Source organism: Dermacentor variabilis, chromosome 4, assembly GCF_050947875.1.
Source record: "Dermacentor variabilis isolate Ectoservices chromosome 4, ASM5094787v1, whole genome shotgun sequence".
Lineage (NCBI taxonomy): Eukaryota > Metazoa > Arthropoda > Arachnida > Ixodida > Ixodidae > Dermacentor > Dermacentor variabilis.
Genome location: NC_134571.1, coordinates 1,365,824 through 1,391,418, shown reverse-complemented (window position 1 = coordinate 1,391,418; position 25,595 = coordinate 1,365,824). Strand labels below are relative to the sequence as shown.

General features: G+C 46.7%; 3 protein-coding genes across 5 annotated transcripts in view; 2 read left to right on the top strand and 1 right to left on the bottom strand.

Annotated features, from left to right (window-relative positions):
• Window positions 1–18,755, top strand: part of LOC142578559 (UDP-GalNAc:beta-1,3-N-acetylgalactosaminyltransferase 2-like) — a 60,859-nt gene extending 42,104 nt beyond the window's left edge. The window contains exons 1-5 of one of the 3 annotated variants that reach the window (XM_075687935.1): window positions 11,447–11,801; window positions 12,440–12,555; window positions 12,989–13,191; window positions 14,541–14,655; window positions 15,799–18,755. In XM_075687935.1, the coding sequence (XP_075544050.1) occupies window positions 11,458–11,801; window positions 12,440–12,555; window positions 12,989–13,191; window positions 14,541–14,655; window positions 15,799–16,610 (1,590 nt within the window). In that variant the 5' untranslated portion in view covers window positions 11,447–11,457 and the 3' untranslated portion in view covers window positions 16,611–18,755. Of the gene's footprint in view, window positions 1–11,446; window positions 11,802–12,439; window positions 12,556–12,988; window positions 13,192–14,540; window positions 14,656–15,798 lie in introns of those variants that run through there. The other 2 variants (XM_075687934.1, XM_075687937.1) reach the window with 2 other exon arrangements.
• LOC142578560 (uncharacterized) overlaps window positions 7,156–25,595 on the top strand; it is a 29,113-nt gene continuing 10,673 nt past the window's right edge. Inside the window, exons 1-2 of the mRNA XM_075687939.1 lie at window positions 7,156–10,510; window positions 24,371–24,543. Of these exons, the coding sequence (XP_075544054.1) occupies window positions 9,218–10,510; window positions 24,371–24,543 (1,466 nt within the window). The 5' untranslated portion in view covers window positions 7,156–9,217. The remainder of the gene's footprint in view (window positions 10,511–24,370; window positions 24,544–25,595) is intronic.
• LOC142578561 (uncharacterized) lies at window positions 17,747–20,671 on the bottom strand. Its single transcript, XM_075687940.1, has 4 exons — window positions 20,388–20,671; window positions 19,653–19,799; window positions 19,313–19,385; window positions 17,747–19,048 (listed from the first exon to the last, which is right to left on the bottom strand). Exons 2-4 carry the CDS (start codon window positions 19,704–19,706, stop codon window positions 17,937–17,939), a joined length of 1,239 nt encoding a protein of 412 aa, XP_075544055.1. The 5' UTR covers window positions 19,707–19,799; window positions 20,388–20,671; the 3' UTR covers window positions 17,747–17,936.

Below are 25,595 nucleotides of genomic sequence, written 5' to 3'. Positions count from 1 at the left end.
TAAGGCTAAATGAAGATATAGCTGATCATTAACTGTGTTAATATAGCTAAAAATGATAGTCTGCAAACAAACAAATATTGACTGGGGCCTCTATTACATCAACTATGTTGTTACAATAAATAAGAAATTGTAGTCGGCTAAACATGCTGCCTTGAGCCATGCCAGAGGTTACCGAAAGAGAATCAGACTGCTGCCCATCAATCGCTACATACTGTGTTCGACGCATTAAGTAAGCAGAAACTCGGGACAGGATAAAGTCAGGACGACCAAAGAATTCTAATGTACAAATTAATTTGTCATGAGGAACTATATCAAAAGCTTTTTGAAAATCCAAAAATATCACATCTACTTGGCCAGTCTTGTCAAAGACGGAAGCAAACGAGTGAATGGCTATGTTTAATTGGGTAACTGTCAAAAGCCCCTTCCTGAAGCCATCTTGGAAAGGAGATAAAATGTTACGCTCGTTTAAGAAATCATTATTATAGTCAGCAACAATGTGCTCAATTAATTTACAAGAAGAGGATAATATGGAAATCGGACAGTAATTCAAGACTGAACTTGGGTCACCTTTCTTTAATATGTGTATAGGGACAACACTTGCTATTTTCCAATCAAGTGGAAGTACTGCGGAATGTAGAGAGGCCTGAAATATTACTACAAGAAATTTACTTAACGGTTCTACATAACGCCGAAGGAAGGTGTACGGAATGTAATCTGGACCAACAGATGATTTTACTTGTAATCGAAGGAGCATGTTAAGTACACCTTGGTGAGAAATGTTAAGGTCAGAAGAGCAGGACGGTGAAGCTTGGAAAGAGGGTTCAGTGGTTTGGGAGAAGACACTGTGGAAGTGCTCATTTAAAAGGTTAGCAACAGCCTTGGGATCATTTATTGGAATGCTATCGTAGATAATGTTCGTTGTAGATTTATTCTGTTCCCTGATAGAGTTCCAGAACTTTGGGGATATTCCTTAATAAAATTTGGTAAAGTGCTACTGAAATAAAAAATTTTTGCTTCTGCAATGGCCCTAGAAAGGGTGACATGAACATTAGTTAAATTATCGGTAGCTGGACCTTTCTTTCTTAGGCATTTGGCTTTACGTTTTAATTGAATAGTGCGCCTATTCATCCATGGTGTATGTTTAGCTGGCTTTTTAAGTTTGTTAGGTACAAATTGATCAATGCAGAAAAAACACATTACTTTAATCTTTTCCCCAAGCTACAGAATGTCATTTTGGCAGAAGTCAAAAAACAAGAATCAAGATCTGTTATTCGCACATCATCAGCCTGCGCAAAATTTTTAACTATTGTAGGCGCATGCACGCCATGCGCGCTGGTAACATTCAACTTGAACGATACAACAATAAGTTCATGGTCAGACAGCCCAGGTTCGATAGATACAGAATAATCGGTAAAGGAGCGTTCAAAAAAGACAAGGTCAAGGAGTGAACCAAGACCGTTTCCAAGTCTGGCAGGTTCACAAACTACTTGTATAAGGTTGTGGTCGAGCATCATATCAAAAAGCACATTTGGGTCGAGAAGAGAACCGGCACCTGACATAATACAATCCCAGTCACTGCCCAGCAAGTTAAAATCACTAACTACTAATAGCTTATTTCTATTGAACTGGGCAATCTCTTCATTTATCCTTAATAAATAATCGGGGGCAGAGTCTGGAGGTCTGTACACCGCACATAAAACAAAAACATGACCATAAATATTCAGTTTTACAAAAAGACTTTCGGTGTTGCTTGACTCTGGTAACAGAATGGCCTCCATGGACGACTTCACAACAGCCACCCCACTGCCCCTAGAAGTTCTATCTCTACAAATTATATTGTAGGCAAGCGGGATTATGTCCTTGTCGCTAATTTCACTATGAAGCCAGGTTTCCGTTATAACTGTGTGATGCAGGTTCTTGTGTTCAAAGGTTCTGACGGTTCTCCGAGGCGGAGCCTCCTAGAACCTAATTGAGGACAAAGCCGTTGGTTTCAAAACACACACACAAACTTTTAATAAAACTAGAAAGAGGCATAAATAAATAATAGAAAGAAAGCATAAAATAAACACTCGGACACCGCGGTAAGAAACACACTTAGGGCTAGGGTGGCGTTAACCAGTGCGCGAGTCCGGGCTGACCACGATGGCAGGGGCGCTTAATAGTCTCGTCGTGAAGACGCGGCGACAAGCTGACTAGAGAAGTGGTGCCGGTCTCACACCAAAGGTCGGGATGTTGGCCCGTTGATCAGGCGACCAGAGCGCGCTAGCTCTGGCTTGGAGAGAGAAGGCAGGCGGCTTGGCGGCACGAGCGGATAGTGGCGCCGTTCTGGCCGGGCAGCTGGGCGTAGAACTCGGGCCTGTAGCCCGACTGCTCTCATCCTACCCACGGGCACAGAAGCTCGCCGGCCCTGGGCAGCTGGCGGCACAACCGGGTAGAGTGGCGACGCACAGGAACGTGTTGGCAGGAGGCCCCGGTCGGGTGAAGTCCTGGGGGCTCGGGTCCGGAACCCGACGTCCTGTCTTTAGCTCCTGGTCCGGTGGCTGACCTTCTCCTGGCATCGCTTCCTGGAACTCTCCCTGCGTCTCCCCGCTTCTGCCAGCGCGCCTCGCTTTTTCTCCTGCTCTGGCCGATTCATCATTTTCTCATTGGCTGTTTGATGCTCCGTAGTTTCTCCTAATTGGGTTGGCTTTTTTTCCTTTTAGTTTTTTTTTTCTTGCGCCGCGTGTTCACGTGCCGGACACTCTTCGGCGTTGTTGTTTTCTCTCCAGCACGGAGTTCGCCTCGGCATGCACCACTTGTCTGCTTCTGTCCTTTCCAACCGCCGCCCCGTGTCGCACACTACACACATCACAAACTGCAACGTGTGATGAGTGCGACAAAAGAACTGATTCCAGTTGAATTGTCTTATTCACGATGCTACGTGTGTTAAGGTTTAGTAATCTGATAAGCCTCTCATTGATTGGTCAAGCAGAATGTTGATCAGTACGGGAATTAAAGGCTATCTTGCGTTGGTTGGTTTTGTCATTCCAGATGAACACGTCATTGTCCATGCATAGCTTATCATGCTGAAGTGAAACCTTCTTTCCGAGCGATTTATCATGCTTGGCGCTTTCCCATAATATTTATTTATTTATTTAAAATACCTTACAGGCCCTATGGGGGCATTGTGTAAGGGGGGTACAAAATCAAGGGGGAAAAGAAAGAGTAAACAGCCTTCTAAAGTGTAATACAAAAGATACGCCTCAATGCAGGGCTCATCAACATTACTACCAAAAACATGTAAAAGGAACAACTGAAGTAATGAAAGGCCACAAAGGTACACTTAAGGAAATAACATGAGTAAAACTCAACGTAAGGTACTAATGCTAGAAAGTAAAATACACAAAAAATGAACATATCAGGGAGTACAATTCTTGAAGGGATATTTAGGGAAACAGATGCAAAAAAGCTATAATATATACAGGGCATACAAGTTAACACGTGACGCAGCATAAAATAGCAATTCATAGGAGCGAGATAGCAATGCATCAATAAAAAAAAAATCACAAGAAGTTTGAAGCACATTGCCAAGTGTAAGAAACAAGATAAAGTGATTTGCAAGTGCTATTATGAAAAATGCTCGTGTAGGAGATGACGAAATTTTTCTTGATCTGACTCGGAAGCAATGTGATCAGGCAGATTGTTCCACAAGCGAATGGCCATAGGGAGCGTGGAAGAGTTAAAAGCATGTGTCGTACGGTACATGCGCGCAAAACTGAAGTGGTTATTTAATCGGCGAGATGTGTTCGAGAGGATCTGGATATGTAGTGTGGATTGTGTGGCATTGTAAACATATTTGTGAAACAAGGATAACAGAGCAATATTACGGCGAAGAACTAAAGGCTGTATGGAATGATCGAGTTTCATTTGCGTTACGCTGGAGTGATGGCTATAATTACGTGTAATGAAACGGGCAGCTCGGTTTTGGACTGATTCAAGCATGTCGATTAAGTATGTAGGATGCGGGGACCAAATGTCTGATAAGCCAATTTGCGAATGTTGGAAGGTGAATTACCCAGATTACGACGTAGGTAACCTAATGTCCTTGAAGCTTTTGCGCAAACGGCTGCAATGTGGTCTGTCCAGGAGAGGTTTTCGGTTAGGTGAACACCCAAATATTTATACGATACTGTATGTAACAATTCTTTATTATTGACGTTGTATAAAAAATGTGAATTGTCACGCTTACGACTAAAAGAAATTACCTGACATTTTGATACATTTAAAGCCATTAACCAGGTGTTACACCAATTATGAATTAGGCTAAGGTCATTTTGAAGGGCCAGGTGGTCGTCAGTACTGTTAATTGATCTGTGAATATTGCAGTCGTCAGCGAAAATACGTAAGCGAGAAGAAACGCCGTCGTCATCGTCGTCATCAGCCTAGTTACGCCCACTGCAGGGCAAAGGCCTCTCCCATACTTCTCCAACTACCCCGGTCATGTACTAATTGTGGCCATGTTGTCCCTGCAAACGTCTTAATGTCATCCGCCCACCTAACTTTCTGCCGCCCCCTGCTACGCATCCCTTCCCTTGGAATCCAGTCCGTAACCCTTAGTGACCATCGGTTATCTTCCCTCCTCATTACATGTCCGGCCCATGCCCATTTCTTTTTCTTGATTTCAACTAAGATGTTGTTTACCCGCGTTTGTTGCCTCACCCAATCTGCTCTTTTCTTATCCCTTAACGTCACACCCATCATTCTTCTTTCCATAGCTCGTTGCGTCGTCCTCAATTTCAGCAGAACCCTTTTCGTAAGTCTCCAGGTTTCTGCCCCATATGTGAGTACTGGTAACACACAGCTGTTATACACTTTCCTTTTGAGGGATAGTGGCAACCTGCTGTTCATGATTTGAGAATGCCTGCCAAACGCACCCCAGCCCATTCTTATTCTTCTGGTTATTTCAGTCTCATGATCCGGATCCGTGGTCACTACCTGCCCTAAGTAGATGTAGTCCCTTACCCCTTCCAGTGCTTCGCTACCTATCGTAAACTGCTGTTCTCTTCCGAGCCTGTTAAACATTACTTTAGTTTTCTGCAGATTAATTTTCAGACCCACCCTTCTGCTTTGCCTCTCCAGGTCAGTGAGCATGCATTGCAATTGGTCTCCTGAGTTACTAAGCAAGGCAATATCATCAGCGAATCGCAAGTTGCTAAGGTATTCTCCATCAACTTTTATCCCCAATTCTTCCCACTCCAGGCCTCTGAATACCTCCTGTAAACATGCTGTGAATAGCATTGGAGATATCGTATCTCCCTGTCTGACGCCTTTCTTTATAGGGATTTTGTTGCTTTCTTTGTGGAGGACTACGGTGGCTGTGGAGCCGCTATAGATATCTTCCAGTATTTTTACATATGGCTCATCTACACCCTGATTCCGTAATGCCTCCATGACTGCTGAGGTTTCGACTGAATCAAACGCTTTCTCGTAATCAATGAAAGCTATATATAACGGGTGGTTATATTCTGCACATTTCTCTATCACTTGATTGATAGTGTGAATATGGTCTATTGTTGAGTAGCCTTTACGGAATCCTGCCTGGTCCTTTGGTTGACAGAAGTCTAAGGTGTTCCTGATTCTATTTGCGATTACCTTAGTAAATACTTTGTTGGCAACGGACAGTAAGCTGATCGGTCTATAATTTTTCAAGTCTTTGGCGTCCCCTTTCTTATGGATTAGGATTATGTTAGCGTTCTTCCAAGATTCCGGTACGCTCGAGGTTATGAGGCATTGCGTATACAGGGTGGCCAGTTTCTCTAGAACAATCTGACCACCATCCTTCAACAAATCTGCTGTTACCTGATCCTCCCCAGCTGTCTTCCCCCTTTGCATAGCTCCTAAGGCTTTCTTTACTTCTTCTGGCGTTACCTGTGGGATTTCGAATTCCTCTAGGCTATTCTCTCTTCCACTATCGTCGTGGGTACCACTGGTACTGTATAAATCTCTATAGAACTCCTCAGCCACTTGAACTATCTCATCCATATTAGTAACGATATTGCCGGCTTTGTCTCTTAACGCACACATCTGATTCTTGCCTATTCCTAGTTTCTTCTTCCCTGTTTTTAGGCTTCCTCCGTTCCTGAGAGCCTGTTCAATTCTATCCATATTATAGTTCCTGATGTCCGCTGTCTTACGCTTGTTGATTAACTTAGAAAGTTCTGCCAGTTCTATTCTAGCTGTAGGGTTAGAGGCTTTCATACATTGGCGTTTCTTGATCAGATCTTTCGTCTCCTGCGATAGCTTACTGGTTTCCTGTCTAACGGAGTTACCACCGACTTCTATTGCGCACTCCTTAATGGTTCCCATGAGATAGTCATTCATTGCTTCAACACTAAGGTCCTCTTCCTGAGTTAAAGCCGAATACCTGTTCTGTAGCTTGATCCGGAATTCCTCTAGTTTCCCTCTTACCGCTAACTCATTGATTGGCTTCTTGTGTACCGGACAGGCCGCCATTGGAATCTGAACCTGGCAACGTTTAACGTTAGAACGCTATCTAGTGAGGCGAGTCTAGCAGTGTTATTGGAGGAATTAGAGGGTAGTAAATGGGATATAATAGGGCTCAGTGAGGTTAGGAGGACAAAAGAAGCATATACAGTGCTAAAAAGCGGACATGTACTGTGTTACCGGGGCTTAGCGGAGAGACGAGAACTAGGAGTCGGATTCCTGATTAATAAGGAAATAGCTGGTAACATACAGGAATTCTATAGCATTAACGAGAGGGTGGCAGGTCTTGTTGTGAAACTTAATAAGAGGTACAAATTGAAGGTGGTACAAGTCTATGCCCCTACATGCAGTCATGATGACCAGGAAGTCGAAAGCTTTTATGAAGACGTGGAATCGGCGATGGGTAAAGTCAAAACAAAATACACTGTACTGATGGGCGACTTCAATGCCAGGGTAGGCAAGAAGCAGGCTGGAGACAAGTCAGTGGGGCAATATGGCATAGGCTCTAAGAATAGCAGAGGAGAATTATTAGTAGAGTTTGCAGAACAGAATAATATGCGGATAATGAACACCTTTTTCCGCAAGCGGGTTAGTCGACAGTGGACGTGGAGGAGCCCGAATGGTGAGACTAGAAATGAAATCGACTTCATACTCTGCGCGAACCCTGGCATCATACAAGATGTAGACGTACTCGGCAAGGTACGCTGCAGTGACCATAGGATGGTAAGAACTCGAATTAGCCTAGACTTGAGGAGGGAACGGAAGAAACTGGTACACAAGAGAAGAAACATTAAGTGGCAAATCATTTATGTAAATTAGGAAGAGTAAAGGGCCCAAAACGCTGCCCTGAGGCACACCAGAAGTAACGTAAGTAGGAGACGAAGCGATATTGTTAACTACTGTGAACTGTTGACAATTCAAAAGAAAATTACGAAGCCATGTTAGAGTGAAGGAGTCAATTCGAAGTGCAGTTAATTTTGCAATAAGGCGACAATGAGCTACACGATCAAATGCTTTGGAAGAGTCAAGGAAAATGCAATCGGTCTGCTGGTTATTGTTCATGTTAAGGTGCAGGTCAGTCGTGAATTCGAGTAACTGTGTCTCACATGATAATCCTTTCCTGAAACCATGTTGATGGCGAAAAAAGAAATTATTGGACTCTAGGTGATTATAAATATGAGAAGCAATTATATGTTCGAGCATCTTGCAGCAAATGCAGGTCAATGAAATTGGACGGTAATTTTCCGGGGAGTTTTTATTCCCAGTTTTAAATATGGGTATAATTTTGGCCATTTTCCAGTCATTGGGCAGCTGTCCCGATGACAAAGACTGCTTGAATATATGGTACAGAATGTTACTAGATATAGAAATGGTATTTTTTTAATATCTTGGAACTATTATTATCAATACCAGATGAGGTAGATAACTTCAAATTATTAATAAGACATGCAATTCCCTCCACCGCGATTTCAATACTTTCCATGAATTGCCAGTCATAATCAGCAACATCGGGTACATTGGTATGATCCTCGCGGCTGAAAATCGATGAAAAAAACGTATTAAACACAGAGGGGCATTCATTGTCAAAGAGAGGAGTATTTGTATCGCTATGTAAGGCTATCCGGTTTGAGTCACGGTCAGGTGATATAACTCGCCAAAACTTTTTCAGATTCGAATGTAAGAGAGAAGGTAAATCTGTGGAGAAATATTTATCTTTTATTTATCTTTATTTTATTTATTTATCTAATAGCTTATGCTTCTTCAAAGTGACCTGCGAATAGTCATCTTGAACGAAAACATTGGTTCTCTTCAGTTTAGAAACATTTTTAAATATCACTACTTTCTCATTGTAATCCTGAAGAAACATTATGACCGGTCTTTTAGGGCCAGTCCTACCAAGTCTGTGAATACGGCCAATGGAAACACATTTAACACCTAGCTTATATTCCTGAGCATTTCTGTATTTACTTTGCGCTTAAGATCACATTCCATCTCATTTGGCTCTTCAAGGATACCATGAATAACTATGTTCGAATGGCTACTTCTATCCTCAATATTGTTAGGAAGAGTTGCGAAGAAATGGTTTTATTTCCAGGAGATGGACGATGATCGTAACAAGATCGTAGCGCAGTCCGGCCTCTCAAACTCCTCGTTCTCTTTGTCTTCTCTTCTTTCTTCTTGTACTTGCCTTTCGTATTCGATACATTTCCCCACAAGCAGACGAAGCCCATGGGGCGAGTCAGGATGGACATGCAGAGTAGAAAGGTTTCAGGCAAGCAATATGAGTCAGCTGAGTTCTACTTGATCGCCAACCATTGCACAGGAGGCAAGCTATGACGTAAGTGAGTTCGCTCAGGCGGTTCACAGCTACAAATGGGCCTGAATATTGTGACAAGAACTTTTGGCACAATTCACGCTTGTTGCTGAATTGCGTTGCTGAATGAACGTGTTCCACGTCAGCTCTCTGAATTTTCACTAATTGCGCCGATTATTCAACTCGGATCTTCATGAAAGTGCATCGATCGGATGTATGAACCTACGTGGACCACCGGGATACCCAATTCCGAGGTAGGCGTCCATTTCTTTGGTAATTAGAGCCGATTTTGTGACCGACGAAAAGCGCCCACCGGCCTCGGCTTCGGCCGAGGGAAGCGGTAGGCCTACTCTCGGGCCGCATCGAGCCGCAGCCAATTACCGACCAATCGCTAATTTGGCAAGCGGACAGTGACCCAATATGTCGACCGCTATGAGAATTGAGGTCGATGGCGAAGAAATTTCGCCGGATCAGCTCACGAGAGCCGAGGGGTGGAAAACCGCCGGCGAGAAGTTGAAGCAAAGGAGCCACGCAAGCCAAGATGGCGCCGAAGCCGCAGTTGACGTCAGCAACAGACGTGGCGATGACATCTATGGCACCACCGACAAGAGCCTTCGTCACAGGATGAAGCGAGTAAACAAGGGCAAGCTGCTCAAGGGCGCGAGAATGCCAGACCTCCCGCGCGAAGACGTGAAGATTGTAATGCGGCCACGCGGCGGGCTTCAAGTGAGCGATGTGGCCCGGGTCGAAATCAGCCGAGCCATTACTGGGGCGGCCCAAGTCGATGGAATTGCAGCAAGAGAAGATATTATTTGTCCAAACCATCAACAGAACATAATCGTCGTGAGTACTTCGAAGAGGGAGCACGCCGACAAGTACGCCATGGTGAAACGCATGGACATTCGAGGAACGGCCCACGAGGTGAGCACTTACGAATCGGCGCCTCACGGAACAGTTAAAGGAGTGATACGGGGCATCCCGCTAGAGGACACCGCCCAAGAAATTCAAGACCTAGTGCTGCACAAGCACAACCCGACGGCGTTGCAGGCGAAACGGATTGGCAAGACCAGGTCCGTGGTGATCGCCTTCGAGGGACCCAAGGTTCCCAATTACGTGCGTTACGGGAACCTGCTCTTTGAATCTTCACTGCACCGCAAGCAGATCGACGTCTGCTACCAGTCCGGCCGCGTCGGACACCGAATGGACGTGTGCCCCAATCCCCCAAATCGCATCTGCCGGGGGTGCGGCTTCGCCAACCCGGACAAAGAGCATGCGTGCGTGCCCAAGTGCGGCCTGTGCGGCGGCAAGCATCGCACCGCCGACCGGGCCTGTAAGGCAAAATTCATGACGCCGTACGTGGTGCGGCGCCGGCGCTGGGAGCGGCGCCGGGCCATCGACGACAGTAGCCAAGAAGATAGAGGTCCTGCAGGCCGTGCCCAACGCAGCACCTCTTCGCGGAGCCGTTCGAGAACGCCGGCCCGCAAGGGCAGCCACCAAAGCCGCCAACGATCGAGATCCCGTTCCCGGGATGGCCCGAACAGGGCCGACCAGGCGCCATCGGCTGGCTCCAAGGACGGATGCCGCTGCGAGACGATGGGGAAAGGAGGCAGTCGTAGCTCGAGCGGAAGACGCCGGGGATCCCGTTCGAGGTCCCGGACCAGATCAAGAACCCGGGTCGAGTCCAACCAACGAGGGATACTCGCCGAGAAAAAGGTGGGCTGGACCAACAGGTCTTCCGTCGCTCTAGGGAACGACAGAGAGTTCCCACCCCTCAACCCTACCCCACCTCCCCCCTCTAGCCAAAACGCCGCAACACGCCAAGAGTGCGGCGAATGTACAGAACTTAAAAGACTAATCGAAAGGCAAAACGCCCAGATTCAGGAACAGAATGTGCAGATCAGAGCACTCATGAGTAAAATAGATGCGCTAGCTAGCGGCAGCTCAGCGACTAAAATAACCAAAACGAGCACGGCGCCCGAGGACGCCAACGAGAAACGCAAGGTGCCGCGGAGGGACCCCCTCTCGCCCCGCCAAGAGCGGAGAGGAGAGGCGCAGCCCATGCAACAAGCATTGTATGTTCAAGAAGCGATGGACGCTGAAACCACATCTGACTGCAAGACGGCAGCAGTGGCACCGCAGACGTCACATCAACAACAGCAACCGCCGCAAGAGGGCAAACTCGCAGCGATACTCGCAGCCATCAATCAAATTAACGAGAATCTCGGCAATATGAATGCCAGGTTAGAGGTCTTCGAGGGTCAAATAAAGATCCTGTCAGTCAAGCACGAACGACTGGCGAAGAAGACAGCGACGATAACCGTGAAGAACAAGTTCGCAGCGCTAAGGAAAGAACGCGCCAATAAAGTCAAGGAATCGATCGCGTACAGGCGCGGTCGCATCAAAACGTCAAAGGAAGATGGCGCAGACGCTGAACAGTAAAAAGCAAATCCGCGGGGGGGAAACAACGATCATTTACCAATGGAATCCGCCTTTTGCGATGCATTGTGGCGCCACTGTGCGGTGGCCACGAGAAACGATTTGGCAGGCGCCGCTCTCGCCGCGACAGACAGCCGCCGCACGCGAGACACGTGTGCAAGCAAGCAGCGTGTGAGTGAAAACCGCAACAACGTGTGCGCACAGTTTGTCGCCGTCCGCTAGCCATGGAGCCCACTGGTGACTGCTTTGTACCTGGAGGTTTCTTCAGCGTGACGAACGGCTGGAAAAAGCGCTTCGGTAACGTCAAAATACCCACGGAAGCGCAGCTCGAAAAACACATGGTGTCGAGCGGAGCGCGCTTCGCGCGACAGCAAATGAAAGGAACGATGTTCCAAGAAGAAGGATACGTGCGCAACGTCATGTACAACGACGTGTCAGCAGAATCCACGTGCGGACTTTTGCGTAGTATCTGCCTACCGTCAATGAAAGGCGGCTATTACATCGTGCACGCCGCGATTTCCAAGGCGTCGGGCTCCATCCTGGCTGGTCATTGCCTCTGCCCCGCAGGGTGAGCAAGCTTTCTATTCTACATCTGGAGCGCGACCTGCATGAACCGCGTGCAGGACATTTAAGTCTGATGGGTTAAATTTTGGAATTCATAACTATACCGGCCCTGCCGTTTTGGGCTAGCTGTTTGCTTATATAAAGGTACGGTTGCTGAAATGTTGAAAAAACACACATACTGTAAATGAAGAAAGCGGGGAGTTCTTGTTTTTGCGCATTTGCATGTATACCGATCGACACGGTCGTGCAGCATACCAATTTGCACTTGTCTGCGACCGTACACAGCCTTGGATTGCCGGTATCACACAGTACACTATTTAGAGGCATATAACGAGAATGACTTCCAAGTTTGGCTGTTTACTGTAAAACCGCTAGTTGTACCTAACTTCGTGCCGGCATAGCTGTCTGACAAGCCGCATCGCATCGTTCAATGATGCTGTTAATGTGTGCACATGGTGTTACAAGGCCAACGCGCGAGTGGTGGTGTGCGGCTCATGTCTGAGATTGGCGCATGTATTTCACGTTGAGTGACGTGAACTTAAACCCGTTCTTTCGAATTCATAAACACTTGATCCCATCTTTTCCTTGATGAATACCTGTTGAGCATGAAAACTCATCTCCTCTTCCATTTTATTCTTGCAGCCTGAGCGGCACATGCCAACATTTTGTTGGGTTAATCTTTCATGCCATTCACTTGGCGCAAAAGGATGCGGCAACGTGCACGGAAGTTCCATGTGCTTGGATTGTTCCTGCCCAACGTAAGAATGCTACTACTTAGCAAGCATTAGTTAACATAGGGGGCGGCAAGAGTGCCTAAAAAATCTGTGATCACACTTCCGGCCCCTTTCTGCAAACGGTTCTTTGTGGCACCGTGTTGACCATTTAACGTGTTGTAAAATTGTTTGCATTCGTGGTAGCAGCTGTTGAATATCAACTCATTCACACAGCTACATTGTTTACAGCGTACATGAGTATTGGTATGTGGACAAATATAGGCTACTGGTTTTAATTAAGAACACATATTGGTGTCGCTTCATAAGTTCTTAACTACAAGACCTGCATTGAGAAAAAATAATCCCAAACTGCAACATTTAATTTTCTTACAATGGATGTGGTCGTTGGCTAAACATCACAGGAAGCACTTAAAATTTCGTTATTATACTTGTACAAACAAAACTTTTTTTTTTTCAGTCAAAAAGCATGAGCCACCTCTGCCTCTGCAAGACATCACTTTTCACACAAGGAAACATGAAGGTGCGAAAAGGCGGCGGTTTGATCCACTGCCAGGGCTCTCACCGAGTGACCCATCTCTGCTTGCTGCCGATCTCGAAAAGGTGGCAGCAAACTGCCTGCTTCTCCGTTATATGAGCAAAGAAAACTCAGGAGAATCACTTGTAAGTGCTACACTTAACTCTGCATGCTTGTGATCTGTTAAAATAAGAGTTAGCAGTGTTCCATCAGCATGTGACGACAGACAGGAACAGTTTGAGAGCCCCTTTTACTGTGCTTTTTTGCGAAGTACAGTTTGCATCAGTATAACACTAATGTCAGTAGTGTTTATATATGGTGACTTTCTTTTTTATCTCACTAAACAATCTGCAAGCTTAGCAATGAGATGATGCAGCAAACCTGTGATGTAAGTCTTGGTTAATTGAGGCAACTAAACCTCTTTAAAGCCAAAGTTATTTTAAAAATTCTGGCAGAACCTATCTCGTGATGACTGAAATAATGCGAGAGCATTCATGCACATACACACTGTTAAACTGACACAAACATCTGTTCAACTTCCATTCTATAGCTTGTCTTGTCCATGACAGCAGTAAGGGACTGTGAATTCCAAAGTGTGATACATTTAAGGGCTTTCAAATGCTGTGTGCCTTTACAAAAGACAAGACCTTTGACGCCTCCTGTAATACTGTAGGTATCAAGTCGGTGATGAACTCCCCAGTGCCTGCTTCATAAATTCTTATAGCCACATGTGATTCACATAATTATCATGCGAGACTGTCCAATCACCTGCAACTTATGCAGCAAAGCATGTGAGTATAGCATGCTGGGCAAGTCTTATTAAATTATCTGTACATAGTTTCCTTAGTTACGTGTATTAAGTGTCCCTTGATTTTTCATACCATGCTTTATAGCTGAATGGAATAACTTCTCTACACAGAGCTGCTGAACCTAATTTTAAAGAATTTTAAATCTTGCGTTGGCATATCTGATGTGCATTGATTACTGTTTACCTCTACGTATGGCTTGAGTTTTTTCTATCCCCTTCTGCAACATGCACATTATTGCACTTTCATATTTACATTTGCTCTTGATTTACAGCACATGTTAGCACGAGTTCATGTCACTGCATCTGAATGTTTTTTTTTTAATTTTCTAATGCTAGTAAGTTTGTAGTTTGCTTACTTTCAAAACTGTTCTTTGCTCACCCTGAAAGAAGGCATTTAGAGTACGAATAAATAAAATGTGAAAAATGATTCAGAAGTACAATACTGAGTTTGCTTGTTTAACAACCATGCACAAAAAGGCATGCCAGGTATGAGACCACAATCTGAACCTATTTTGTTGCGCTTCTCACCACTGGCGCAATATGATGCTGTCAAAGACCTGTTTACAAAATCCTCAAATCTTTACTATGCTGCTTCGTATATTTCAAGCTGCACTACTATTCAAGGTAGTCACTAAGCTAACATTTGCATGTTATCTGCGCTGTCTAATGTAAAGCACTATATTCCAGGATGAACACAGTCCCAGTGAAGTGGCACCAGAAGCTTCAGACACTCCACTGGTCCCAGACATTGAAGACATCCACAGTGAGACCTGTCAAAGACTCATACAAGAGAGGTTTGATGGTAAGAAAGTCCACTTCCTTGTTTATTACTTTTTTCGCAACTTTTTGTCTTGGCACGTGTCATTCTGAGGCTGTCTCATTTATATAAGAATGCCCACCTATGTCTCTGGGCATCACCTTCACAAGTATCCCACTGAGCAGCAGATAATGCAGCAGTCACTTTTAGACTTAGTGTCTTGTCATTTCTCTAACTTTTACAGGGCTGTCGCATAACTCGATGTGTGTGAGCACCCACAGGGTCCTCAAACATATCTGCTTCATCTATGGCATGTTTGTGAAGCACTGTGTGAATGTATAATGGATGTTCCTTTAGCATGAGTCCATCACCTGGATTCATGCACGGCATTTGTCATATATATATGTTGACTGTGTTTTAGCAGAGCATGGAATTGAAAGCATGCACATTTGTCTTGCTCTTCTTGTTTTTAGGCATGTTTAAATACTTGCAATACTGAACCAACTCTACGATTTAGCTATGTTGATCAGCATAATTAGCGAAAAAAAAATAAAACATAATGAGCACATGCAAGTTACAAGCTGCAGAAAAATTCTTATGTTACTGTGAAAGTAAGCTGTACAATTTTGTAGGAGATTAGTATCTACCTACATTTTAATCGTTGCAATATGCAGTTGTGTCATTTGACACAACCTAAGTACTTTAGCCTCTTTGAGTAGGCCTGTAGGGGTTTCTTTGTAGGAGTAAATAAAAGCTAACCTAATGGTATTAAGTTTCTGACAAGTGATTCAACATAAAAGAAAGTAAGGCGTGCAAACACCAACAAGAGAACTAGACAACATGGCATTTACTTAGTTTGGTTCTCTTGTATCCTTGTTTGCATGCGTTACTTTCTTTTAGTGCGATTCGCTACCAACTAGCTGAACTTTCTCTCATTTTAAGCTTCATTTCTAGTACACTTAGCTCCTATCTGCAGTGTTTGTGTTGTCTGGTTCTCTTGTGTCCATGTTTGCACCCCTTACTTCCTTCCACGATGAATCCCCACCAAATAGCTCAACATTGCCATGACAAGTGATGCTTTGTTGACGTCATGCTACTTCTCATTGCTTTAATACAATGTAATGCTTGCTGTACGACTTGTAAAACGGATTCTAAACCTATAAATTAACAATACTGTTTTTTTTGCAGCTATACAGGCCCTCTCGGTGGACAGCAGAGCAGTTGTTCTCGAGTCAACGATTGGACAGGCCACAAATCCAACCTGGCACGTGGAGCGGATTGGTCGGCTAACTGCCTCAATGTTTAAAAGAATTGTGCGGTGCCGGAAACCTGACAGTATTGTTAAAGAGATACTTTACCCGCGGAGCTATAAAACTGAAGCCATGCACTATGGAAATGTGCACGAGCCAGATGCCGTTCAGGCATATGAACAGCTAATGGCCTGCATGGATAAGACCATAACTGTGGGATATACAGGCCTGCACGTGCATGCTGAGCATCCGTTTATTGCTGCATCCCCAGATAGACTGGTATTTGAGGGCAGTGACATGGGGCTGCTAGAAGTTAAATGCCCGTTTTCTTTCAAAGGAAAAAGTATCGAAGAAGCTGCAGCTTCTCCAAAGTTTTGTTGTAGGGCAACAGGTAATGAAATTACATTGAAAAGGGAGCATGAATACTATTATCAGTTGCAGGGCCAAATGGCAGTGACAGGACTTAGCTGGTGCGACTTCGTTGTGTGGACTAATGCAGCATCCATTGCATCCTCCTTACACGTCGAAAGGATTTTCTTTGATGAGGCCATGTGGTCTCAGGAAATATTGCCAGCACTACTGCATTTTTATAGGAATGCTGTGCTAGCTGAGGAGCTGACCCAGCGAATTAGAAGAGGGCTTCCCCTGTATAGTTCTGCCAGGTATGTTGGCACTGCCAAAAGGAATCTGAAAACCTGCAGAAAGCAGGAGCCCCCTACTGCAAAAATATGTACACCACAAAGAGAATGAAGTCATTGTCAAGGAGGTGGGACAAAACAATGGCCTGATAGGGAAGGGCGTATGTGAGTCTGCTAATTACGAATGCGTGAACCAGGCTGATGGTCTCTCCCTTAGTTAGGCCGTCTCTGCTTCTTGCCACTCTCCTTATCATTCTGGCCACGTTTCCTGTGACCGCCTTTAGTTTTTGTAGGGTGTGAGATGTTCCAGCATTCTGCTGTATCCACATCCCCAATATTCTGAGTGTCTCCACTTCACGAATAGGCACCCCGTCGAGAGTCAAAGTGAGCGGCACCCAGTCCTTCTTTCTTGCGTACTAGGTCTTGCGTTTTAGGTTTGCCCCTTTTCCGCGGCCAAATCGTGATTATCTGGTGCTGAATAGGTTCCCGGAAAAAATAATTTACGCTAATCGCGACATCCTTCTTGGCAAAGGTGGCTACTTGAGGGTAGTCAGGGTGAGCATAAAGCTCGTAGCCTTTGAGTTTTTGATTTTGTTTCCCTATTTCCTGAATACAGATAACGTCGGGAGGGATTGGCGCCGATTCTATGTAGTGCGTGAAATTAGCCAATTTAGTGCGTAGCGTGCAGCAATTCCATTGCCAGATTTCAATGTGTCCGCTCTTTGTGTTGTTTGCCATATTATCCATGGATATTACTGTCGCTATCAGTGTGCTCTATAGCTTTCGGTGTCCTGGTAGGAGCTCCCGGACTTTGACTGACCCTCTTTCGGGGGACGGCTGCGGCTTTTGTTTGCACATCCTCTACCATTCGTTTGAGTTTGTGTAGCTCTGCGAACATTAGTTGCATGTTTTGTGCTAACTGTTGCAACGTTAACGAATGAGTGCTGGAGGCGGTACTTTGTGGTGGTGATTTGGAAGTGTGGTCCGCAATTTGTGTGATGTTTGTGGTGGTGATTTGGAAGTGTGGTCCGCAATTTGTATGGGTTGCTGTGATGTGCTGTTGTTTGCCGTGCGCTTAAAAGCTTCAAACTCGGCTCGTAGCTCGGCTAAACAGTTTCGAAGTATTTTGTTTTCTATGGCAAAACGAAAAGAAATAGCATGGCCTAAGCAAATTGTGTAGCGTTGGTGATAACTATAGCCGTTACGTCTATAGACATAACAAAATAAATGTGCAGTGTACATGGAAGGTAACTGAAAAAGCAGTATCATTTATTCAGAGATGGAAAATACAAATTTCCTCAGAAGGTAGCACAGTAGACAGCGTCGTCGTAAGTACACGTGATATAGTATGAGAGTACACTGTTGTTACACAGTCTGGTCTCTTCTGGTCATAAGCATAGTAAAGGAGGCTCATTTGAAGTAGAGATGTGCGAGCTGGCTACTTGTTCTCATTATTGATTGAAATGATTGGCTGTAGAAAATTGCACAAAAAGGCGCAAGTCCTAAAAATGCTGTCAATAATGTCGAGCATGTTGATTGGCAGTGGTTCGTCTAAAAAATGAAATTCTTTGATACGTCTTATGACTCGCTCAACATGGATCCTAGCGCCAGCTATTTTTCGGGTGGCAATCACGTCACTAGCTGACAATTGGTTCCCCATTTTAAATGGTGGCATGTGGATTTGAATAGATGGTGGAAAAACGCCCTCCAACCTAAAGCCTTTGTCGACCATCACACCGTCCCCCGCATCTAATAAACCCAGTAGGCCCGATTTTTCGACAACTTCGCTATCACTAACATGCCCACCCCACAAATCTGGCACAAATGAAATGTAGCCATCTGGTGTTACCCCAACAAGTGCTTTGAACGTGTTATAATGCTTGTACGAGGAGAAAGTATGCCTCTGTGCCTGTAGTTTTGAAGGTCTTTGGATTCTCACCTCTGTGCAATCAAGGATGACTCTAGTGTTTGAGAAGTCACTGAATGCCATTGGCATGTGCCTTTTGATCTCTGCTAATGTGGGAAACCTTGTCAATGCTGAGAGCTCTTTATCGAGAAGAATTACCCATGTACAAAAGATGCGACTAAGGCATGACTGAGAAATTCCAAAGATTCGAGCCACTTCCTTGGCACAAACACCAGTCCTGAGCCTATACAGCACCATGAAAAGTTCTTCGCGCTTGGAGAGCTGTCTTTCCTTTGCTTGTGTTTTTCCTCCATCCCAATAAACCATGCGTTCTGCATTTTTTTCAATGTGCTTAAAGAGTGCTTCAAACTGTTCCTTACTTTGCAGTCCTGTATAAAACTTAAAAGACGATTTGTGAATAGTATCCACAGAAAACGTGCAGCGTTTTAGCTTTCTGCATTGCAGTTCTAGATCCCTGACTTTCCGTTGTAATGCCACATTTTCAGTTAATAGGTGGTCAGTGTTCTCCTCTCTGCTTAAGGGCGTTGGCTCTAGGACCTCCTGTGGCTCAGTGAGCATTGGGGATGTTGCAAGCAGCAAGAGTGCATCAGCTGCTCCTTCCTCGTTGAATGAAGAGTCTGCACCTGCATTTGCATCAACAAATGCAATAAAGTGACGCTATTGCTTTAGACACAATTCATTGAACACTGACATTTACTCTGAGCATTCGCACTTTGTGCGGAGTGCACTACTCTAATGACCTGGTCACCTGAAAGCAAATTATGGATAATTCATATGTTGCAAACGTGCAAGACTCGCAATGAGCAACATAAGGTGAGCCTCAGAAAACATTTCCAGCTGCATAATGTGACAGTGTGCTTGCCATTAGTTCAAAAGCCACTGCTCACCCTGAACACAGGACGTGTCTGGTTCCCCATCAGTGACCTTTACAAGTTCCTCCTTGACCTGAAACCTCTGTACCTGTGACGTAAAGTGAGTAATAAAATAGTATGAGTACACACAAAAACGCATGACTCGGATAGGGCATGAAGTGTAGTTCTTAGGGCAAATATCACGTTTCACCACTGCATATATTCCTTTATAGTGTGCCATAGTGCTTGGCGTACATACACAGGCAATGGGGAGGCCAACAGAATGTCAGTTTGCATACGTGTTTTACCCACATAAAGTATATGTACACCTACAAAAATGCCAAAAAATGGCCAGTATGCCCAGAACCGGTGATACCTGCTGTTGGTGGAGCGCCTGTTTTCCTCTTGGAACGCGCCGCGGTACGAACATGGCGGTCGACCGCGTCCTTCTTTCTGAACTGGTCTGTATACACGAACAGCGTCGGTATGAAGTCCGGATGTCTGGGTGACAGTGAAGGTGCCCCTGGAATGTGTCCGTTACACAATAAGACGCGCCACTCGACTCCAGAAAGCGCAGCACGGGAAAATGAGCCATAGTACAAACCGTACTACATCGCTATTCGCTAAACGAACATAAGCTTTCTTCAAGAAATATTACTATACTCGGTGTCGTCAAGAATGATGAAACGACAACTAGCAGCGATTGCTAACTAGCACCATCAGCTACTTAAACAGTGCACGCCGTTTCCAAATCTGCTCGGCAGTGCAGGCGCGCTTGGCTCCAACGGATAACTACGCCGACATCACGAGCACTCGCTGAACGCTTATGAAGTAGTAAAAGTGTGCACGGTGTAAAGTTGCTAAAGACTGCGTTCTAGCGGCGGCCGCACAGAGATGACAGCAAAAAAACAAAGTAAAGCACAACGCGGCGGCCGCACAGAGATGACAAAAAAGAATTAAAAAAAAAATAAAGCACCGCGTTTCACTCGGCCGGCTCGCGCGAGCAAGAGATCGTTTGTTTCGCTAGCTCAAACACATTTGCGTCTTTCTCGAGATTATTCGTATGAGTCAGTAACGACAAAAACAGAGAACTACGTATGTGGATGCATACCTGTCACAAAGTGCTTCCCGCAGAGTCGAGATGCTGCTGACGGCTGCCATGGACGCCCTTGCGCATCTTGCCGCTTCACAGCCCTAATCCAGGCTTCACGGCGCTGTCGATCTCGTTTTACCGACGGAAATCGGAAAAACCGCACTGTCCTGCTGGGACTGTCACGTGAACTGCAGCCGTACGCGACACACGACATTGGCATCGCGCCAAATTTCGATGTCAATATGTTAGGAAGGCGTGCCGTGCGCGCGGCAGCGAGAATAGCGCAGCTGAGAATTGCAGCGCCTGCCCCGGCCGTCCGCCGTCTGCTCTAGCGCCTGCCAAATCGCTTCGCTCCTCAGCCGCTAGGGCACTGCGCATGCGCAGTTCGGCGTCGCAAAAGGCGGATTGCAGGGGCATCCGCACCAAGGAAGCCGAGTTACAACTTCACGTAGATGGGCTCGACCAGAAACCAGATATGATCGCGTTACAAGAGACACACGGCAGACCCAGACTCCCGGATTACGTGACCTACACGGATCCGACGGAAGGCGGGACGGCGTTACTGGTGCGCACCAACATAGCAGCCACCCAGCACCTCACGGCGCAAAAGGGCTGCGAACACACGCTGGTCGAGGTTCACACTAGGACTATTGGCAGTGCCGGAAACCTGTTTGTGATGAGCGCATACTGCAGGCCGTCACAAAGGCAGTACGACTTTGAAACAACAGTTAGCCAGGCGAAGAGGTTGGCGGGGAACAGGCTGCTCCTGGTCCTAGGCGACTTCAACGCCCTTCACACTACATGGGGTTACAAATACCAATCTAAACGAGGCAAGGCTCTAGCAAAGGCAATGGAGGACCAAGAAATGGCGCTCCTTAATGAACCGGGCGTCGTCACCCGAAAGGGAAACAGCGTCAACAGGGACACCACCCCGGACCTGTAGTGGATGGTGGGCTCCCTGGAAGTGGCCTGGCGGAATGAAGACGTAGACCTGGGCTCCGACCACAGCATCATAAGTGTAACGATCAAGGGACCAAGGTACCAAGCAGCCCTCGGCAAAGCCCGGATCACCAACTGGGGCCGAATGTGCAAGCACACGGACGAAGAAAACGAGATCTCCGGAGAAAACGCGCAGGAGGGCAGACATCAAACGTACGCAGAATGGGCGCGAGAACAAAAGATCGCGCTCAACAGATTTACTCAAGAAGTTGTGACCACGATGCAGACGCCCTTCGTCGACGCCAAACTAGCATACATGTGGGAGGCGCAGCACTCGCTCACGCGAAGATGGAAGCATCACGACGAAACAAGACGCTCGTCAAACGCATCGCGCTCCTCAACAAACAGATCGCTGAATACGCAACCAAGCTGTGCCGAGAGAACTGGATGAGTACGTGCGACGGGCTGCAGGGAAAGCTGTCGGCGCGCAAGACCTGGGCCTGCTCAGACTCCTTATCGACCCGTTGAGCAGCAAGACCGCAACCAACCGCAACCTCTCCAAAGTTCTGAACGCTTACGATGGCAACGGCCAAAGGCTCATTGAAGACCTCAGGGCGATCTACCTCAAGACGGAGAGAGGGCGATTTCCGATACCGGAGGAGTATGGGGGACCGGAAAATCCGGCATTGGATGAACCGTTCACCATCATGGAGTTATTAACAGCCATAGACGAGAGTAATAAGACGAGCGCACCCGGAACGGACGCCATTACATGCAAGCTGCTCAATAACATGAGTGATGCGGCGGCACGCGGGCTCCAGGGTCACATCAACAGAACCTGGGAAAGCTCGAAGTTGCCCGCAGAATGGAAAGAGGCCGAGGTACGGTTCATACCTAAACCCGGCAAACCTCTGACCATCGAGAACATGCGCCCTATTGTGGGCAAGGTCATGGAACGCATGGTTCTCAGAAGACTTCAAGCACACTTGGATGAGACGAATCAGATGCCGGCGACCATGTATGGATTCCGCCAGCACCTGAGCACCCAAGACGTCCTGATCCAATTACACGAACTAGTGATTAAAAGAGCAACGAGGCATGCGCCCGGGGGTATACTGGCTTTGGACCTCAAAGGGGCCTTCGACAACGTGTCCCACGCCAGCGTGCTCGAGAACCTGCGCAAGACGGGCTGTGGCCGCAAGACCTACGGCTATATTAAATATTTCCTAACCAATAGAACAGCAACTATCCGGATAGGAAATGAACGGTCAGAGCCTGTGGAGCTCGGAGGCAGGGGTACCCCACAGGGGTCTGTCCTGTCGCCTCTGCTTTTCAACCTAGCACTCCTGCCCGTACCCGAAGTACTCAGTCAGATCGAGGGCGTGGACCACGCGTTCTATGCCGACGATATAACGGTGTGGACGAACCGCGCGGGGTCCGATGCCTGGGCGGAGGAAGCCCTGCAGAGAGCAGCAATGACCGTCCACGAGTATGCCACGACCTGCGGCCTGAGCTGCGCTCCACAGAAATCGGAACTGCTCATGGTACAGCCCGGAAGACCAAAGAAAGAGCCGCCGCCGCTAAAATAATCATCACCATCGATGGCACAGAGATCAAACCAACGCAGCAGATCCGGATACTGGGCCTGCTGTTGCACAGCGACGGCAAGGCGCACGTAGCTGTCAACAAAATCAAGACCACATCCGAGCAAGTCCTGAGGATGATCCGGAGAGTCACCAACCGGAACAGAGGAATCAAAGAAGAAGACGCACTGCGCCTGGTGCAGGCATTCGTCGTGTCACGCGTAACGTACTCCGCCCCGTACCTCCAGCTTGCGAAGGTGAACCGCGAGACGCTGAACACGACGATAAGGAAAGCAGTCAAACTCGTCATGGGCATCCCGGTCTACTCGTCAACGCAGAAGCTGCTGGAAATGGGTGCCCACAACACGGTGGAAGAGCTGGTGGAAGCACACCTATCCCACCAGAGAGTAAGGCTGAGCCGGACAGAGCACGGTCGGGCCGTCCTACGCAAGATAGGATGGCAAATTGAACAGCTACCTACAACGGAGCCGCTCCCCACAACGTGGAGAGACATTATTAAAACCAAGCCCCTCCCCCGGAACATGCAGCCGGGGAGGAACAATGAGAGGCGCTCTGCGCAGGCCAAGGCACTGGCTCGACAGCTGGAAGAGGACCCCGAGGTCCTCTACGCGGACGCCTCGCTTCCCAAGCACGGAACCAGAGCAACGGCGGTCGTCACCACCATTGATAAACTGGTCACAGGCGCGTCGGTATGGACGACGAATACAGACGAAGCAGAAGAAGTGGCCGTGGCCCTCGCACTCGCACAACCGGGAGTGAGGACCGTGGTCACAGACTCCCAGACCGCCTACGCAAGCTACCGCAAGGGGAACATCTCTCCCGCGGCACTAGCGATCCTCACCAAATGCAAATCACCGGGACGGCCCGTTGAGCTCGTGTGGGTCCCGGCTCACTCGCAAGTGGAAGGCAACGCACTCGCCGACCACTATGCCCGAGAACTGTCAATCCGGGCCGAGGACGAGCCAGAGCTACCGCACCCCGTGACAAGCTACAAAGAAATCACGCAAATGTACAGAAGAGGCAGATGTAGGCTTCCCCGTCCGCATCCGCAACTCAGCCGAAGGCAGCAAACGATCGTGCGACGCACGCAAGCGGGGTCGCTAGCACATCCTGTGCTCTTGCACAAGATGTTCCCAACAGAGCATGACACTTCATGCCCTTTTTGCAGACGGTCAAAAGGCACTCTAGCACACATCCTTGCAGAGTGCACTAAGCTCAAGAACCCCCCACCATCCCTAACCCCCACCCTCCCCAGCCCCAACCCCCCCGAGCGATGGGAGACCTTGTTGTCTAGCCCCGACCTACCGACCCAGCTCGCGCTGGCGGCTAGGGGCCAGGAACTGCTGGACGCATATGGGACCTGAGAAGAAGGTTCCACCCCATCTGGTGTCAGCGTGCACCAACCGTCACTAAGGGCTCAGCGCCAAAGTTGACTCTCTCTCTCTCTCTCTCTTGCAGTGTCCAAAGAAGGACCAAGTCACCTTTTTCGAACAATACTTGTACGTGACGGTCGTCGTATCACTCTTTCGAACGACTTTGCGAGGCCAGAGTACGAAGAGGAGCTATTCGACGGGCTTCTTCGACGAGGCACAAAGTCTTCAATACAGAATCATCATTGTGCAGAATGAAGGGTAAGAAACTGTCCAGAGGGCTTCGCGGTAACCTTGCATACAGGAGGTAAAATGGGCTATAGTTCGTGGTTTCGTGTTTCGCCATGTTGTATGCGTAAGTGATGAAGAGCAGCACGTCGTCCCAGTTCTTATTAGTGGAGGAGACGTACATGGGGGGCAAGCATGTTGGTCAGCATTCTGTTTGCCCTTTCAACGAGACCATTGGCCTGTGGATGATACGGCATGGAATGACGGAACTGTAAAGTGCATAAACGAAGTAACTCTTTAATGGATCAGCAGTGAATTGGCGACCATGGTCGCTGATGATGATACGTGGTGGGCTGTGGCGTAGCCAGAAATTTCGTTTGGGGGGGGGGCTCACATTGCAGCTCGACCTCCACCTTAGAGGAAGCTTTAGCTCGCATGCTCCTATCTAAATACATGTAGCAGCAGAATTCGTTTTACTCGGCAACCACTGCACCAAATTTGACGAGGTTTGTTGCATTTAAAATAAGAACTTAAATTCTACTGACTTTTGGTTTCGAGTTTTTCATTTAGATTCTCAATTCTTTACTAAAAATTGGAATAAATCCAAAATTTTTAGAGAACGGGACTATCAAGTTTACAACTCTATAACTCAGCAATGAAAAATGATATCACAATTATGTGAATTGCATCTGATAGTACATCTAAAGCGGACAAAATTGATATGTCACACATGAATCTAAAAAAATTTAGTCATAAGGAGATACAGCTTTTGCGAAACTCTTGTACACAACGTAATAAGTTCACGTAAAATATAAATTCATATATCAAATTTGTCCACTTTGAATGGTCTAATGGATACCTTACAGAACCGCGATGTCTGTTCTTGATGCAGAGCTATTAGTTTTTAAACGTTGTGCTTCTATGTTCTTTAACTTTAGAATTTTTCAAGATATTTAAACAAAATTCGAACTCTAAATCGTAATTACGCTTCCAACAGGCACTAGAATTTAACTTTATTTCTCAAGTGCAACAAATTTCAATAAAAGCTATCGAGGGGTTATCTCAGAAAAACGTTTCTGCGTTCT

Bases quoted from the DNA above. Each gene is read 5' to 3' on its own strand.
- LOC142578561 (XM_075687940.1), bottom strand. From the start codon at position 19,706: ATGTTCGTACCGCGGCGCGTTCCAAGAGGAAAACAGGCGCTCCACCAA. The intron at 19,386-19,652 runs GTATCACCGGTT...TTTACGTCACAG, and splicing joins AGGCGCTCCACCAACAGCAG to GTACAGAGGTTTCAGGTCAA. The intron at 19,049-19,312 runs GTGAGCAGTGGC...ATGCAAATGCAG, and splicing joins AGACACGTCCTGTGTTCAGG to GTGCAGACTCTTCATTCAAC.